General features: G+C 41.8%; 1 protein-coding gene across 2 annotated transcripts; it reads right to left on the minus strand.

Moving 5' to 3' along the window:
* Positions 1 to 191: 191 nt before the first annotated feature.
* rad54l (RAD54 like) lies at positions 192 to 15,489 on the minus strand. Of its 2 annotated transcripts, XR_002917423.2 has the most exons (19): positions 15,313 to 15,489; positions 15,161 to 15,241; positions 13,677 to 13,769; positions 13,540 to 13,600; positions 13,330 to 13,465; positions 11,904 to 11,973; positions 11,544 to 11,832; positions 10,119 to 10,243; positions 9,727 to 9,877; positions 9,521 to 9,647; positions 9,371 to 9,445; positions 7,266 to 7,396; positions 6,670 to 6,780; positions 6,285 to 6,408; positions 6,131 to 6,209; positions 5,879 to 6,058; positions 4,011 to 4,174; positions 2,786 to 3,302; positions 192 to 557 (listed from the first exon to the last, which is right to left on the minus strand). XR_002917423.2 is itself a non-coding variant. In XM_024258699.2 (18 exons), the coding sequence occupies exons 1-18, from the start codon at positions 15,313 to 15,315 to the stop codon at positions 3,101 to 3,103; spliced, it is 2,202 nt and encodes a 733-aa protein (XP_024114467.1). In that variant the 5' UTR covers positions 15,316 to 15,489; the 3' UTR covers positions 2,233 to 3,100. The 2 variants fall into 2 exon arrangements, 1 of the variants encoding a protein (XP_024114467.1); XM_024258699.2 differs by lacking the exon at positions 192 to 557 and having other exon boundaries at positions 2,233 to 3,302.
* Positions 15,490 to 16,829: the final 1,340 nt, after the last annotated feature.

The raw sequence follows: 16,829 nt of genomic DNA on the forward strand, positions 1-16,829 counted from the left end.
TTTCTCCGTGGCATCAAAGCCGGTGTTAATCAGGTTTGAAAGAACATCAACGATGTCATTATCACAACCGAGGCTTAGCTTCGCGTTGCTACCCTAGGCGCATAGACTGTATATAAGAATATTATTCTTCTTATTCTTATACAGTCTATGCCTAGGCGTCACACGTCACGTGTTTCCCAGCATGCATTGCGGCTAAAAATGTATCGTTGTAAAGGAAAAAAACATTTAAAATTATATTTATTTTTCTTCATATTTATTTACAGGTAACAACCATATAGCGTACAATTCGAATTTGCCAAAAAAAAAAACCATCGGAGTTAAAACCATGACTTTACAAGTGTGATGATTGGTGGGGTATAAATAGCAGGCAGCGACAATGGTACTGTTGGATCAAGCCTGGCAGGACATTGCTGACGTTACATACATACAGTGACATCACAGACATACGTGCGATAGGTTGACTCGGCGCAGTCGACGCACTACCCCCCATCCAACTGCCACAGCCCCCGGCACCACACTCTCCCACAACCTCCAGGCTTGATCCAATACTGAAGAACCTTGCAGTCCCAGTAACTCGGGGCGGCAGGTTCATTTTTATTTTTTTTCTTTCTTCCTTCTTTCTTCCTCTCTCTCTCCTTTATTTTTGCATGACTGCAAGGACCACATTAAAAAGTGAAAAAAACCTCAAAAAGGTACAAAAAAAAGCACACAAAGTTTTGGTTTTGTTTATCTTTCTTTCTGGCAACTTGAGCCAGAAAGTTCACAATTATTGTGAACCTTTCAGGAATTTAAAGCCATAAAAACTTGTGAAATATATCTAAATAACTGTTGATACATCAAACTTTCCCCCATCTTCAGTATGTTGTAATCTATTCAAATTTGCTCTGTAATCATTATTTTAATTCTCATCTACTTTTTGTTGTTTTTAATGTTTGTTAATATTCAATGTATCTTTCTTAACAAATAAATGTTCATGTCTTTTTTTTCTGATATAATCACAAATCACAAGATATCCTTCATTTTTATGTCTGCAAAGGATTGTGGGGATTTAAAATGGTCACTCCTTTCATCTGCTTCCAGGTTTTTCTGCTGTGGCTTATAAACCCCATGATGATGATGACTGAACAAAGCACACCCTAGATTTATCAAAAACAACAAGCAACAAAAACCCTACCTCTTACAAACCATAGATTTAGAATATATATAACTCATCAGTTTGATCAAAAACTAAACGATTTAAGTATTAAATAACTTTATTTTAAAAAAGTAAAGCATTGGCAAACAGGGATCCACCTCTTCCTCTGCTACTGGTGGCTGGAGCCTATTGGAGCTTCAGAATAAAAGCCTGAAACTCTCTGGATCAGGAGGTATCTAAAAGTGAGTTTGACCTTTAGATCACGATCAAAATTTGAACCCAGTTATTTATCATAAGAAAAAAACACGTGAAGTTTCATAGGTTTCCTGATTTTTCTTTTTAAACTAGTGCTAAAATGTTGTTCTCATTTGAACCACAAGGGGGCAGAATTCAGTGGTTTTATGTGGCGGTCCCAAAAGTTACAAATAAATCCTAATTTACTTGTAAGTAATTAAATTACAGATATGACTTCTAAACTTAAAAATAAGACACAGAACTGCTGGTTTGAGTTATTCTAAACAAAATACTTGATGTAAACCACAAATACACATATATGCTGTGTGGCAGAAATATTTCTACATATGGATTACACAAATTCGTTCAATTCTAAAATTTGTGCATTCCATTACAAAAGAACTTGTGAGACTTTTGTAAAAAAAATAAATTGAAATGCTGCTTTATAATAAAAACTTTAACAGATGCATTGAAGAATGTGAAGATGTTATTTTGACGAGCAGAAGCTGTTCACACTAATGAACCGTGTGAGTCAACGACAGCATTTGGGTTTACTGGAGACAGTTTTATAATTTGCTCATGTAATTTCTTCTTTTTCTGTGTGGATATTTCTCAAATACTCTACTGGTAACTCGTCATTTCATGTGATCTTCCCATTAAAATCAGATAACATCAACCTGTCCATGGAGTGCAGCTGGAAACCAGCAACTCCACTATAGTCTGACCTGCCACAGAACAGAGTTCCCTCTTAGAGGTCATCATGGTGTTATTATCTTCACAAACATTTAATAAAAAAGAAACAAAACAAACCTTTCCAGGCACGACTGACGCAGACATGTATGACACTTTTGTGTTCATTTTTGAGTGACAATGGATCAGAAAAGAGCAAATGCAAAAATAAACCATGCAGCTGCACAATAATGTTTTAATATATTATAGCAAAAATACACAGCAATTGTTTTGTAAAATCCAATAGTTGATGGAATCTGTGCCTAAAAACGCACAGATTCCTCCACCTCCTGCAGCAGCAGGGGCCACAGACCTCTATACAGATAATTAGATCCATTTGTTTCTAGTAGTTATTGTCCAATAAAGCAAAGAGTGAATGATATTTAAAGGGTGGTGTTTCTGTCTCACCAACCGTAATTCCAGACTAAAGAATTTCCCTAAAATTGAGGCATTTCCCATCTGTCAAAGAGGAACAGGTCCGTTCTGGATAAACATGGCAGCACCGATGGTCCAAATGTGGGAATTGAGTGTTTTTAAAGGTAAAAACATTCCCGCCGTTTCCTTGGAAACGCAGGCTACCTTGGGTCTCATGTTTTGTTCCTCTGAGTGATGATTTTATTTAATTGTTTTAGGATAAAGGCTGATATTGGATCAGGACATCAGATTATCCTGAGATCATTCAAGAACTCGGATATGGACAGGATATTTGGTTGGCATGGCAACAGATTCCACACTTAGCCATAACTGCGTCAAGATGCTCAAGTGCCTACTCACCACCACAACAGAACCGGGTCATCCACACAGCGACGGACTGAGCCCCTGATGACCAAAAGAACTCGGTTCTGATTAGGAGGTCAGAGTGGCCCTCTGCACCGACCCAGGACGACAGACTGAACACGCTTCCTGCTGCTTCTTTAAAGAAGCTTGTCACCACCATTGATCCTGGAAACACTGGCGCATCCCGTGCATGTACGTGCACGTTCACAGCAGTCCCCCTTCCTGCTACGAGGCCCCCCTCTGCTCCTCGTGAGAGCGCTGGTGAAAGACGAAAGACACGGCGGCGTCCCAGGACGCCTTCAGAACCGGGTCTTGCAGGCCCCTCTTGTCGAAGCAGTGGTTCCACTGGGACAGGTCGCTGGTGCAGTCCGAGCCCTCCGCGGGGGCACGGACCTGCCTGCCGTTGACACAGCGCCGACAGCGGAACCTGCAGGACATCGGAGGGAGCAGAGAATGAGGGAAACAGTGAAACCCTGCAGCTAAAAAAACATCTGGAAACCACAAAAATGTAAACCCCAACAGTGAAGCTTCAGCTTTAGATTCTTTTGATGAACGCAACTCTAATCGTTTACTGTAATCCAGTGGATTCTGAGGCTGAGAATAGCAGCTTTGTGCCGTTATGTCGATATCCTCTCTAGTGTTAAAGGGTTAAAGAACATAAAGGAAAATGGATGTTTTGAACATTTTGAAACCAAAATGTAATTATATTTTTTTTCAACAGAAAAGAAACAGAACCTCAGAACACAGCTCAGAAAAATGCCAGAGTTCTGGTAGTAGAGTCATCTCTTTAGAGAAAAGGTTATTTTTAGTCTAACAGCTGTAGAAACAACAATTTTTAACAAAAGACAGAAAAGATTTGTTCAGGCCATGGACAGAACATGAAACCCCTGAAAATCTGAGCCTCAGTTTGATGCATGGTTTCCAGTTAACATCTGAGTCACACTGGTTGAAGTTTTGGCTTAAGATTTCCTGGATTGACTTTAGGTCAGTGGTTCCAAATGAACCAAAATCGACTATGAATTGGATCGTCAACCACAAATTATGATATCAATCAAATTGTTAGAACAAATCATTGAGCCTCTGATGAAAATGCAGTTAGATAAAGCATCAACTGGAACTAGTAAGTAGGAGTTACTTGTCATGAGTGTCACTGGTGGTCTCCTCATTGAGCGTGAAGAGCTCTCGTAGCTCGCCGAGCGAGAAGTGGCGCTCCACGTCCTGCTCCTCGTCCACCACGCAGCTGCTCAGAGCTTTTTTATGAGCCTGCCTCTGCAGGATCTTTTCCTCAATGGTCCCTGTCTGTCAGAGAAAAGCAGGTGAAATATCTGCAGAAGAGACTCACTGCTGAGCTGCAGCAAGAGGCATACTCAGAAAGTGGAAAAAAAACAAAACGTTGTGGTCAGCTGGAGGGAGAAGAAACACAGATATGCACAGAGATGATCCTGAGAAGTTAGTCACATTTCAGTAAGCTCCACTCTGACCTGTATACTCCTGATCTTATGGTAGTTCTGTTTTCTTCTGTTGTATGCTGTGCTGTCTCAGCTGTGAGATAGATTGACATGCGACTACATTCCAGCCCACTGACAGCTTCAAGGGTTACCAGCTTTGTCTGTTTATACTCTTGAGAACAACTGTGGATGTTTTCCCTCCAAAACTGAAATGGAATTGAACCATCCAGAGTTTTCTTTTTCTTTTATTTTCTTACTTTCAAATAAACCCAAAGACTGAGCAACAACACTCACACTACCTCCATGTTCCCCACAAACAAAAAGGGAAGAGTAAACCCTGTTTTAGGCAGACTTACTACAACAGGCCTGCCAACTCAAAGAGATGTGTAGTAGCAATACTGTTTGAGGAAAATGTGGCTTTTTAGTGATCGTGAGACACTTAGATGCTGAAAGAAAGTGAAAGCTGCTGGGACATGCAGAAACACTCAGACTAATGCTGCATTCACACTAACGGGATTTGTGTGACAAATTTTCTTCTCCAAAAATCTTGATGCTCCCGCTGCTTGTATATCTCACATACAGTTAATGCATGGAAGACATGGATGATGTTGAGAGATCATTGAGAGACTCTCCCAGTACGGTGAGGTTCATCATCTATTGCAGGATGACTCTACTTTCAGCGCTACTTCTGTCTCTGTGATCCAGTCTGACGACTTGCTGTTCTGTAATACAGTCTTCTATAAATGAGTTCACCTTTTGTGCATTTTTTCTATAATGAATCTTGCATGCTTTAATCTTTACTGTGTTCTGTATCCTGATTGGCTGTTGACCATATCAATCTCCTATGTGCCATGTTTCCTGTGCAGAATGTGCTCAGTTTGTCAAATCTCTATAAATCTTCGATCCCGATCAGATCTTTATTTTTATTCTATAATTAATACAGGACTAAGTTTTCTATAAAGGTTTGAACTTTGAAGCTACATTCATCTCTGTATACACACATAAACAGCGTTTCAGGTTTCCCTACTTTGTACCAAGTTAGATTGATTCATGATCAAAAATGACAAAGTGGTCACCATACTAAAGGTTTTGACCAAAAATCATGTTCTCAGCTTTAAAAAATCCAAAAAGTGTGAAAATGCTAGTTTTGTTAAAATTCTTTTTCTTTTAACTTTTAAACTTACTCTTTACCAAGTTAGACTGATTCATTCAAAACTCTGGCATTCACGCATCACGACAAAAATCTTAAAGTCTGTTCTCTGGCTTTATGTAGAGTGGGTATTCATTGGATGGCTGCCTTTTTAAAACACACAAGTACCAACTCTTGTAAACATGATCATGGAGGAGAAACAATAACTGCGGTTTGGAGTTCTATGACACTAAGTCTTTCATAAATCGGAAAAGAGCTGTGAAAGAAAAACCCTGGAGCAAGATTCACGAGATTTCCTCCAGCTGTGGGTGTCAGTGAAATGCACAAAACAATTAAAAGAAGAAGCTGCTCCCTGCCTCCCCAGCTCATGGCGTGAACAGTGTCTAATAGTGTGTCTGAACGGACCGTCAGCAGCCTGTAAACATAGCAGGTCTTCTTCTGGCCGTCCCTCCACACCCGGGCCATGGCCTGCTCGTCGTTGGCCGGGTTCCAGTCTGGATCGAACATCACTAGGCGGTTGGCGCCAATCAGGTTGAGGCCACACCCCCCAGCTTTGCTGCTCAACATGAAGATGAAGTCTGGGCTCTGCAACAGAATCACACGCGGATGAGAACCGTGTTCCAGCTTCAGCACAGCTCAAAGAGAAGCTCCACTCACAGATGGACTGTTGAACCTCTCCACCATCTTGGCTCTCTTCTTGATGGACATGGAGCCGTCCAGTCGCACATAGAGGTATCTGGGGGAGGGGACATTGAGACTTTAGCGACTCATCACCTGCAGTAGACTCAGCTGTGCAGAAACAACAAGGCACCTTCTGGATCGGCATAGTTTTTCAAACAGGTCCAGTGTTTGAGTGTAGTTGGAGACCAGCACCACCTTGTCGCTGGTGGTGGTCCTCGTCATGGCCAGGATGTAGTCAAGAACCAGCATCTTCCCTGAAATGAGGACGAAATGAACGACAGGAAAATAGCTAAAAGACAGATGTGATGTTGTAAAAAACACGTTCTTCGCTCTGAGCTCTGCAGCGAGAGTTCCCTTCTTCAAAAGCAAGAAGAACCTCGGGAGCCAGAGGTACCCAGCTGCCCCACAGGGGGGCACCAGAGTGAGGATAACAGCCGGATCAGTTCAGTCTCAGGTTTTGTGATCTAGAATCAACAACTGGTAAGACAGACTCATTAGCTTTGAAGCTTCCTCACCAGAGAGCTGAGGCTCCACCTCTTTGCTGCTGTATCCAGGAGGAAACAGATCCAGAGCCCCGTCAAAGCCCTCCTCCCCACTCACACACTTGTCATAGATCAGTGTTGGATCTGCAATCAAACATGAAGACTGCTTAGAGGCAGAAGTGCAACAGGTTTATGATTAAAAGAAGGTCTTACTGAAGAGGAAAGCAGATAGGTGCAATGCCTCTAGTAGTGTCACTGCACAACTCAAGGATAGAGCACACGGGGACCATCCCCATATCGTATCCAACTTAGCCTGCTCTGACATGTTCTAATTGGCTGGACACACCTGATTCAGGTAATAAAGCGTAAGTAGGACAATGGTATCTGGAAAACATGTTGACATGCCAGCCCTTAAGGACCTGAAGCTTTAAAAACTGATTTCAAAGAATCTCGTTTTCAAAGCAGTTGGTTTACCCTCATATTCACATCCCAGTGCTGCCCAGATGTTTACCATTAGCATTTATTGCAGCTTTGATTTTTATCATTTGTTGAGAGAAAATTAAAGTAGTTTTCATGTTTGGATCTTAATCTGGGGTTCTATTTGTGCTGCTGGCTGATCCAGAACTCACGGTTGCAGAGCTTCTTGAGTGAGGTGATGGAGGACAGAGAGGAGACACTCATGCTGCCCTGCTGCAGCGTCTGCAGAGGTTTGGCCTGCCGCAGGAACAGCCTGTAGAGCTCTGCCTGCAGAGGAGTCAGCCTGTACGGGAAATCATTCAGGTGTTAGGAACTCTCATCCGGTCATCTCTGGACAAGCTCATTAGAACAAACCCAGTTCTATCTGCTTGAGCACCATCTGAATGAACAGAAACCAGAAAGATGCCCGTTCCTCTTTGATACAGTCTGAATCAAATCAAATCACATGAAAGGAAAAAGTGACTCAGTTCCCATCGTAGATGGTCAATACCAAAGGTTTTCCTCAATAGTTCGGTTGCAATGACAGAAGTCTAAGATTTCCGGTGTGTTTTTTCCAGGTTTGTACTGTAGCTGGTATTTGGGTCCATTCCTCCATGCAGATCTTCTCAAGAGCTGTTATTCTTTGGGGTTGTTGTTGGACTCCATCCAAAAGTTCTCTATTGGATTGATGTCCAGAGACTGACTAGAACACTCCAGAACAATGAAATGATTGTTACATAACCACTCTTTCATTGGCCAGCGATGTGTTTAGGATCATTGAAAATCTAAGTCATGTTTGATCCTCACTGATGGAAGGTTTTTTATCAAAATCTCTCCATACGTGGTTCCATTCATCCTTTCATTCATATAGATGCAAAACTCCTCTCTTCCTCTTTCAAAAATGGGGAGGAGCATTTATACCAAACAATTCTCTTGTTGTTTAATCTGACCATATGACATTCTCCCCAATCCTCCTCTGGATCATCCAGGTGTTCACTGTACTGGTTTCACATGTACTAGCTTTAACAGGGACTTTTTGGAGCTCTGCAGGGTTTGAAATCCATGATGTAACCGTCGTCCTGTGGTCCCAGCTCCTTTCAGGTCATTGCTGCACATTCTAACTCCAAACTCATAAAATATGGGAGTATGGTTCGGGGCCCCTCTGTGTCACTTTTTGACATTTTGGGTTTCCCGAACTCGTCGCTTTTTGACGTGATAGTTATTCCTTTTACATCAGAGGCCCACAACCCTCGGGACGCGGAACCGGTACACCCCCCGAGGGTTGGGGACCCCTGATTAGCGTATGCATTTTTTCCCCGTCTGTAGCCCAAGCGGCCCTTAGACCGGTACAAGTTCAGAGGTTGGGGGCCCCTGATATTATGGGAACAGCCAGCAGGTCAAAACATGATGAGTTGGGGCAGACAAAATGTCAAAAAGTGACGTGGCAGGGGTCAGAATCATACGTCCCTTTATGACGAGGTGGGAGTGAGAATGCGTTGGTCATTGAGCAGTTCCCCCATGTAGTTCTGGGCATTTTTGACAGTTCTGAAGATCATTTGTTAAATCAGGTGAGGTCTTTCATGGAGCTCCAGAAAAAGGGAAATCATCAGTGGCCGTGTAGTTCTTCAGTTTTTTAATAATTGCTCCAGCAGTTCATCTCAGCCTTTTTCAGGTCTACAGTCTTCTCCCTGGTGTCCTCTGACAGCTCTTTGGTCTTGGTGGAGAAATTACACTCCGATTCCTTAAGCGTGTGGACAGCTGTCTTTAAAACAGATAAGTTCAAACAGGTGACATTTAAACAGGTAACCAGTGGAGGATAGAATAACTTCAAGAAGTGACAGAATTTCTGCTTGTCCAAAGGAGATTAAATCATTATCTTCTGCTACATTATACAATTGAATTCTTAAAAAAAAAAACAAAGATTTCCTGGATTTCCTTTTTCATTCCGTCTCTCAAGTGTATCAATAGATAATATTACAAACTCAGCTTTTTATGATTGGGACAACTTGCAGAATCAGTGGCTGATGCAGTTCTTTACCCCCCGTATGGACAAGTAACAACAAATTTACCTGGCAGACACTTTGAGGGTTTTTTAAAAGATTGTCTTTCAAAAATCAGTCGTTTTCAGGTTTTTAGCCGCTCAACTCACAAGTTCACATATTATGAGTTATGTTGTAGTTCGTAAGTACTTCTTTAAATGTATTTTTTACATTAGAGGGGTCATCTCTGTTCCTGCTGCAGAAGCATGAACCTCACCTGCTGTCAGAGGGTGACTCACCTGCAGCACACCACCTGCTCCACCTTCACAGGCAAGTATTTGGACAGGATGTCCGACGTTCTCCGGATCAAACACCTGTGGACGGACAGTTGCATGTGCAGGTGAGTCGCTCCAGCGATTGAGTTCATTAAAGGTGCCGGTCATCCTCACCTGTTGACGATTCCAATGAGCTCTTTTAGTTTCTCCTCCCCCGCCCGCCGGTCTGCGTCACTGGCGTCGGCGTCCCGGCCCTTTAAGATGGGGAGCTCAAAGCGTTTCTTAAAATCCTGCGCCGAGCCTGCAGAGGAACACCAGCAGAGGGGGTCAGAGAGGAGGGCTGACCAGATGCTGATGTTTCCAGTGGAGGTGGCATTTACCCAGAATCCCAGCGTTGACAAAGTGGACGAGGCTGAAGTACTCCAGCAGGTCGTTTTGGATAGGGGTGCCGGAGATCAGCACCCTTCTCTGGGCACTCATGGCATTCAGCGCCTGATACGTCTGGTTGTCGGCGTTCTTGAGTCGGTGTCCCTGCAGCACAAACCACAGTGAAACACAAAGGCGATCCATGAAACGTGACTTAGTAAGATAAGAAAAAAAGAAAACAAAAGCATTGTTCAAACATTTGAGAGACAAAATGACTTGATAAAAGGTCAACAAAAATGGGATGGAGCTTTAGAGAAAACATGGGAATCTCTCTCCCTCCGTTATTTAGAAGCTTTGATCTTCTCAAAACACAGGTGGGATCTGGGTCGTAAAACGGCTCCAGTACCTCGTCACAGATCACGAGCCCCACCCTGCCGCGGTGCAGCACAGCAGCGTGCAACCGGAACGTCTCGTAGGAGATGATCAGGATGGGCGTGGGAACCCTCAACCCGTTCTGGGAGACAAAGTTCACTGAAACAGACAGACCCCCCATTACAGTTCATATAACATAACTTTATTCAAGTTGTTTTATGCTACGTTCACACGAGGCATGGTTGACACATCAAGAACACGCTGGATGTGGGTTTTTTAACACACCTTTAGCATATAGTGTTAACACAGGTCTGTCATACTACCAGTTGGAGAACGCTTGGTGTGAAATGTTAAGGGGGTGAAAAACTGGTGAATCTTACACCAGGGTTTTTCTTTCACGGCTCTTTTCTAATATGTGAAATACTTTGTGTCATAGAATTCCACCAGGGCACAATCCATGATTTTTAATTCCTCATTCGTGATCAGTTTCAAACGGATGACACTTCTGTGTCCCTGGTTGGTCAAAGTTGAACTGGTTTAACTTTTGACACGCAGAGATCTTGTCGGCGACACATAAAGAACACGCTCTTTGATAAACTGTAAGTCATCTAGGCACAATTAGTTGACTAACTGATGACTAATCGACTATTAAAATAGTCAAAAACTAATTTAATAGTCGATTAGTCGTTACTTTAAATTATATGGAGTCAGACTGTAGTAAAGTTGAAAGCAATACTGGCATTCTTAAAGCTTTTTGGACTATTTTGGAATTTATTAAGGTTTTTTTTAGGCTAATTTGGAGATTAGTTAATATTTCAGCTACATGCTAACTATTTTGGCTAATTTAGGCCTTTTTTAGGCTGTTTTGGAATTTAGCTAATATTTTAGCTACACGCTAGCTGTTTTGGCAAATTTAGGATTTTTTTCAGTTTGTCTAGGCTAATTTAGAGTTTAGCTATTATTTCAGCTGCATGCCAACTATTTTGGCTAATTAAGGTTTTTTTTTTTGTTTTTAAGGCTATCTTGGAGTTTAGGTAATGATTCCGCTATATGCTATCTACGATAATGCTAGTGTGAATATATCTAGTTATTAGTTAGTTTAAAGCTAATGATGGTTAAGATGCATGTTTTACACCCACTTTGTGCATGACTCGATTAGTCGACTAATCAGAAAAAAATAATCGGTGATTAGTCGACTACTAAAATAATAATTTGTGGCAGCATTAAAATCCTCGTCCGATCAACATGAATCAGCTTCTGTTGTGGAGAAAAGTGAATTTTCATATCAGCGCAAAGCTGCTTTTCTCCACTTCAGATTCAGCCGGAATAACGTTAATTGCATGAAAAGTTGAAGAGTTACAGTAGTTGAAAGAATGTCAATACTGGACCCTTCAAACAAGGTGGTGTATAATGTGACACCATGAAGTGTGAGAAGATGCGAGGAAGCAAACATTCATACCCAGCTGCCTGTCAATCTCCTCCTTGGAGCCCCCGTCAATGGCCACCGGTGAGACTCGCCCCCCCAGCCACTTCCCCACCTCGTTGTACCAGTTCCGGACCAGACTGGAGGGCGACACCACGATGGCCTTGTCTATCTCCGGCTTGGCGTCAGGGCTCTGGCGCAGCAGCGTCCACATGAGGGCGATGCACTGCAGCGTCTTCCCCAGACCCATCTCATCAGCCATGATGCAGCCATGCGAGCCTGAGATGCGTCTGCCAGTCACACACTCCCACAGGAACCGCACCCCCTCAGAGGAGAAAACAAACGCTGAGTCTGCAGCAGCCGAGCCGGCAGCACCACCAAACTCTCTCTGGATACCTCTCTCTGGTGGGGTCGCAGCACTTTGCCCAAAACTGGATCCACCACAACATGGACGGGAAGTTTGTCTCTGTAAGCAAACAAGAAGATTGTGTCTTAGTTTCACGGATATAGTGGCACAAACACAGAACCAGATCAGTCTGCACAGCCAGCACCTCCTGCTGGAGAGACCAGACAAGTTGAGACTGTAGGAAAAACACAGTTTCAGATTACAAGTGAGATTTTGCCCAAGGCTCAAGTAAAGCTTGAAGAGCTGCAGTCCAGCTTCCAGACTGTGTGTTTAGGCCGTCGAAGAAAACAAAATAAACATCTACAAGAACTCGGGTAATTTAACTCAAGGAGAACATCACACTGGATCACAGTAACCAGCAAGAATAATTTGATAGGTCTGGAAGAACAGATCTATTGATAGAGGGAGGCTCTGCAGTTTGGAGGGAGTCTGAATAGATGGAAGTACCTGCTGAGCCTCTTTAACCAGCAGATAAATGCAGAAAAACTGCTTCACCTGATCATCTGAGAAAAAAAAATATCCAGATTCCTGAAGATATGAGGCTCTTCAGTTCGACAAGCGGAGCTTATTGACTGTATATGACAACCGGAGTGAGCGACCCCCCCCCTCTGGGGTTACAAACAGGAAGTACTCGGTGGTTCCAAGAAGCCAAAAATCACAAAGAATTTTATAGGGAAATAAACAGAAATCAAAAGTCATAATAAACAGTCTTTCTATTCGTCAGAAAAAACATTTTTACTCTGGTACTTTTTTCTTAACATCTTCTTGCTAAACCTTTCTTTTCTATATTTTTTTCTTTATTGCAAGTTTTTCAAATTATAAACTGACCAATCAGAGGCCTCCTTAACAGTATTTGGTCTCACGTTCAAATTGTTCGAAAGATTCTCCTAGCCCTGCTTTCAGGTGGTAGGGGTGTGGCCTTCCATCAAGCTCACCCGTGATTGGTGAGAGTGGTTTCCAGAGAAACTTTAACTCCAACTGACTCAGACCAATCACTGCTAACTAATAACATCTGGCTCCGATGCCCATAACTCAACAAAAAGGCAACCAAGTGATTTCATTTGGCTGAAGCATTCACTTCGCATTCACTGTGTCCAGTTCTCATATACAGTCAGTGGCTGAGCTGAAAGTATGGCTTTCCAGTGAGACACAATGGAAAGTTATTTGTGATCTTTGAGAGTCGGTGACCCCAGATGATCTGTTTGGGGTTCCTGGGCTTCGTCAGACTGTTGGTCATCTGCTCCCAGAGGTGGTCACAGATCAAACTCTATTTTAAAGATATGAAGACCTCCTGAAAAATGATCTTTTTTGCAAAGAGCACAACAGCACCAGAATGTGCTCACAGGAAGCTTAATCCCATTAAGTAGATCTCACAGAACCGCTAAAGGTGGATCTGCAGAACAGCAATGAACGTACTTGTCTGCTCGGATCAGGTCGTGGGCGCTCTGAGTCGGAGGCTCGTAAAGCACTAAAGCATCTTCAGCAAACGGGTCATGAAGGGCTTTCCTCACCCCGGATCTCTTCAGACCCAGAGCCCGAATTCCCAGCGAGCCTGAAGTGGTTAAGAGAGACGACAATGAGGAAAGGTCTCCTTGTAACAAGACAGAGGCCAGGCAGAAAACCTACCACTGTAGTTGGGAATGGGAACTTTGAAGGGCTTGGAGAGGATGCTTCGGATGAAAGCCTCCTGCAGAAAGATTGCGCAGCAGGTGAGCCGAGTCAGTGGACGAGTCTGAATTCACGCTAAAAAACCCCAGACTCACATGCTTTTCGGCATCCGTGCATGCAGGCCGGTTCAGCTGACTCAGAGGTTTTCTGGGGGACGGCTCCTTCTCTTCTCTTTTTCTCTTGTCCTTCTGTGGTTTCAGAGAAACAAACATCTGTCAGCAGAGGCAGTCAAAGGTGGAGGCGCCAAACCTAATGAACCACATCATTTAGGAGGATGTTGATGTTTTTCATGAAGATGCAAAACAGATGGGGGTTGGGGCTCACAGAAAGATCCTCCTAGATATTTATTGATCACAAACAACAACGTTCTGAAGCTCTGCGTTCACTCTTTTTAGTGATACATTTTAATATGCATGTTAGATTAGAGAATCCCTGATGATCCCACAGAGCAGATGGTGTTGCAACACAAAGTGATAGAACAGAGAGGAATATGTTACTTAAAGAAAAGAAACTAGATATGTCAAACTGTGATAAGAAAATTGTTCACAATGTACAAATATGATTTTCATTTACACTTAGTCAAAATGTCAAAAACACTAGAAATGCTTGCAAGAATGTGAACGCTGCATTCATACTGACGGCTGTAGTAAAGATCAGTGTGGGTTGCTTAACTTTGAACTTACAGATGTGATGTATCAATCCCATCAAGTGTAAATATATGATTTAATAAAATGCAAAGCACCATAATAAAAACATTATATGCAGCAGCAACTCTTCTACTGCAAAACACAATGTGTTTGATTTGTAAAAGATGTTTCATCCTATTGGCTTATGATTTTATGTTGTTTTTTTTTTTTGCCAAAGTTAAAAAAAATAAAATAAAAAAAAAAGTTTTTTAGGACATAATTTCTGCAGAACAGCAGGAGTTTTTTTATTTTTTATTTATTTATTTACAGTATTTACCTCCAAGTGTGGGGGGGGACCGTTAGTGTTGAGTAAGCCCGGCCCCCTTGCCATTCAGAGAGCTCTCTGTTTACACTCTCCTAGCCCCTCACACCCCCAACTTAACATTACCACTGCAGCAAAAATGGTGAGCAAAAAGGCAGATCGGATAGGCAAAACAAAGATGTTCATGGATATATTTATCTAAAAGTGAATGCATCAGAATGGAGCAGGGGGTTTGTGGCCCAAATAAGCTCAGTTTTTAAATAATTTAATGTCACAAGAGAATGATAAAAACGCTATTTGCACCAGAAGCGGTCTTTAGGTTTCACACACAGACGTTTCCAATTGATTTTCTTTCTTTTATTAAATTTTAACAGTTTCCGTCAAATTTCTAACTTCAGACTTTATTTGAAGAGCTTCTACAAAGTCAGTTTTCTGCTGGTGGAATGTATGATTCTGTTGAGATTCTTCCTGTCCTGTTGATGTTTATGACGTTTCGTTGAGGAAGTGCTCCGTCTAACGGTGCTGATTGCCAATATTTAAAATAAAAATCTCACGTCTGGTTTAACCTCGACCTTTTCAGTGACGGAGAAACCCGAGCGCCCCCGAAACCCCACTTTAAACCTGCTCTTACACTCTGACTCCGGGGGACATCCTCGCGGGAATCTTCCGCGTGCTTCCGTTTGGCCACTTGGCTGGGGGCGAGGCTCCTCCTCTGCGGAGGAACGGGGGTCAGTCAGTCCGTTGGTCACCTGGACTCACCGAGGAATTATTCAAGCGCCTTACCATGACTTCCTTCTCCTCAGCGCCGGGAGACGCTGGGCTTCAGGTGACACGCATAGTCCTCAAACAGCAGACACCGGTTCCAAAACACCGCAAAGCCCGCCAACTTTTCATGCAAAACTACAGCAAGCGCTGAGGCCAAACTTCCTCCGTTTGAGGAGCTTTGCGATTCAACGGGATAGTCACAATACTGCCACCTGCTGGTGTAGATTATTATTATTATTATTATTATTATTATTTTTATTTTTATTTTTATTTTTTTTTACTTTCACAAAAATAATCCTAAAAAAAACACACAAAAAGCAAACACCTGCTATCATTGTATGAAACGGATCCCTGGACATTACATTAAATAACAATTATAAAAAACTATTGCAATATTTTTTCCTGCAATATTTGTCCTCAAATTAGTATTTTGTGCACTCAATTAGCTTATTCTTAGCATTTTGTGAACACAAACTAGTTTTTCTTTGGAACACTTTAGTACTTTGTTGGCACAAATTAGTATTTTTTGGGTTACACATGATTATTTTTGGGTAAAATTTTGTATGTCACAAATAAGCATTTTTCGGAACAAGTTAGTATTTTGTGGGCAAAAATGTGTATTGTTTGGCACAGGTTAGTACACTGTGGTCACAAATTAGTATTTTTTGGCACAATTTAGCATTTTTTGGCACAAATTAGTATTTTTGGGCACAAGCTAGTATATTGTGGGCACACTTGAGTATTTTTGGGACGCGTTAGTATTTTTTGGGCACAAGGTCATATATTGTTGTATAAAAGTTTGTATTGTTTGGCACAAGTTAGTACATTGTGGTCACAAATTAGTATTTTTTGGTACAAATTAGTATTTTTTTGGGCACAAGTCAATACATTGTGGGCACATGAGTATTTCTTTTTTAAACGAGTTAGTATTTTTTGGGCAACAGTTCGTAGATTGTGGGCACAAATTAGTATTTGTTGGCAAAAGTTAGTACATTGTGGGCACAGATTAATACTTAGTTATTACTACTGCTTTAAAATTTGTGGTTTAAAATTAGGCATGTTGATTTAGTGGCATCAGCATGCCTCGTGTGAGCTACAAATCCTCCGTAATGCTCAAATTTTAAAGACAGAGCAAACTATTTGTACAAAGTTTAATCTTCTGCAAAACATGTTTATTTTTAGACTAAATTTATAGAACATAATAATTATTATATGCTGCACAACAATGTTCAGTTGGTGTCAGAAACTCCTCTGCCAACCTCTCCATACAAACAGTTCAATATCTCAGAAGGTATGTTGTCAGGACTAACCAGGGAGAGCAGTTTTCATTACCATCAGATATGTTTATTTTTTTAGACATTTCAGTCAAAAATGGAAGGATAAAGCCTCTTGAGATGAAACATCTTTTTTTCTAGAGTTTCCTCCTTTCCAGTACATAAACAAATTCAAACAAGAATGGAAGAGCAAAAATCAGAAAAAACCCAAACAAAACAAATCTGACAGAATACATGACACACAACCCTTACACACATTCA

The sequence above is a fragment of the Oryzias melastigma genome, linkage group LG4 (assembly GCF_002922805.2).
Source record: "Oryzias melastigma strain HK-1 linkage group LG4, ASM292280v2, whole genome shotgun sequence".
Taxonomy (NCBI): Eukaryota; Metazoa; Chordata; class Actinopteri; order Beloniformes; family Adrianichthyidae; genus Oryzias; species Oryzias melastigma.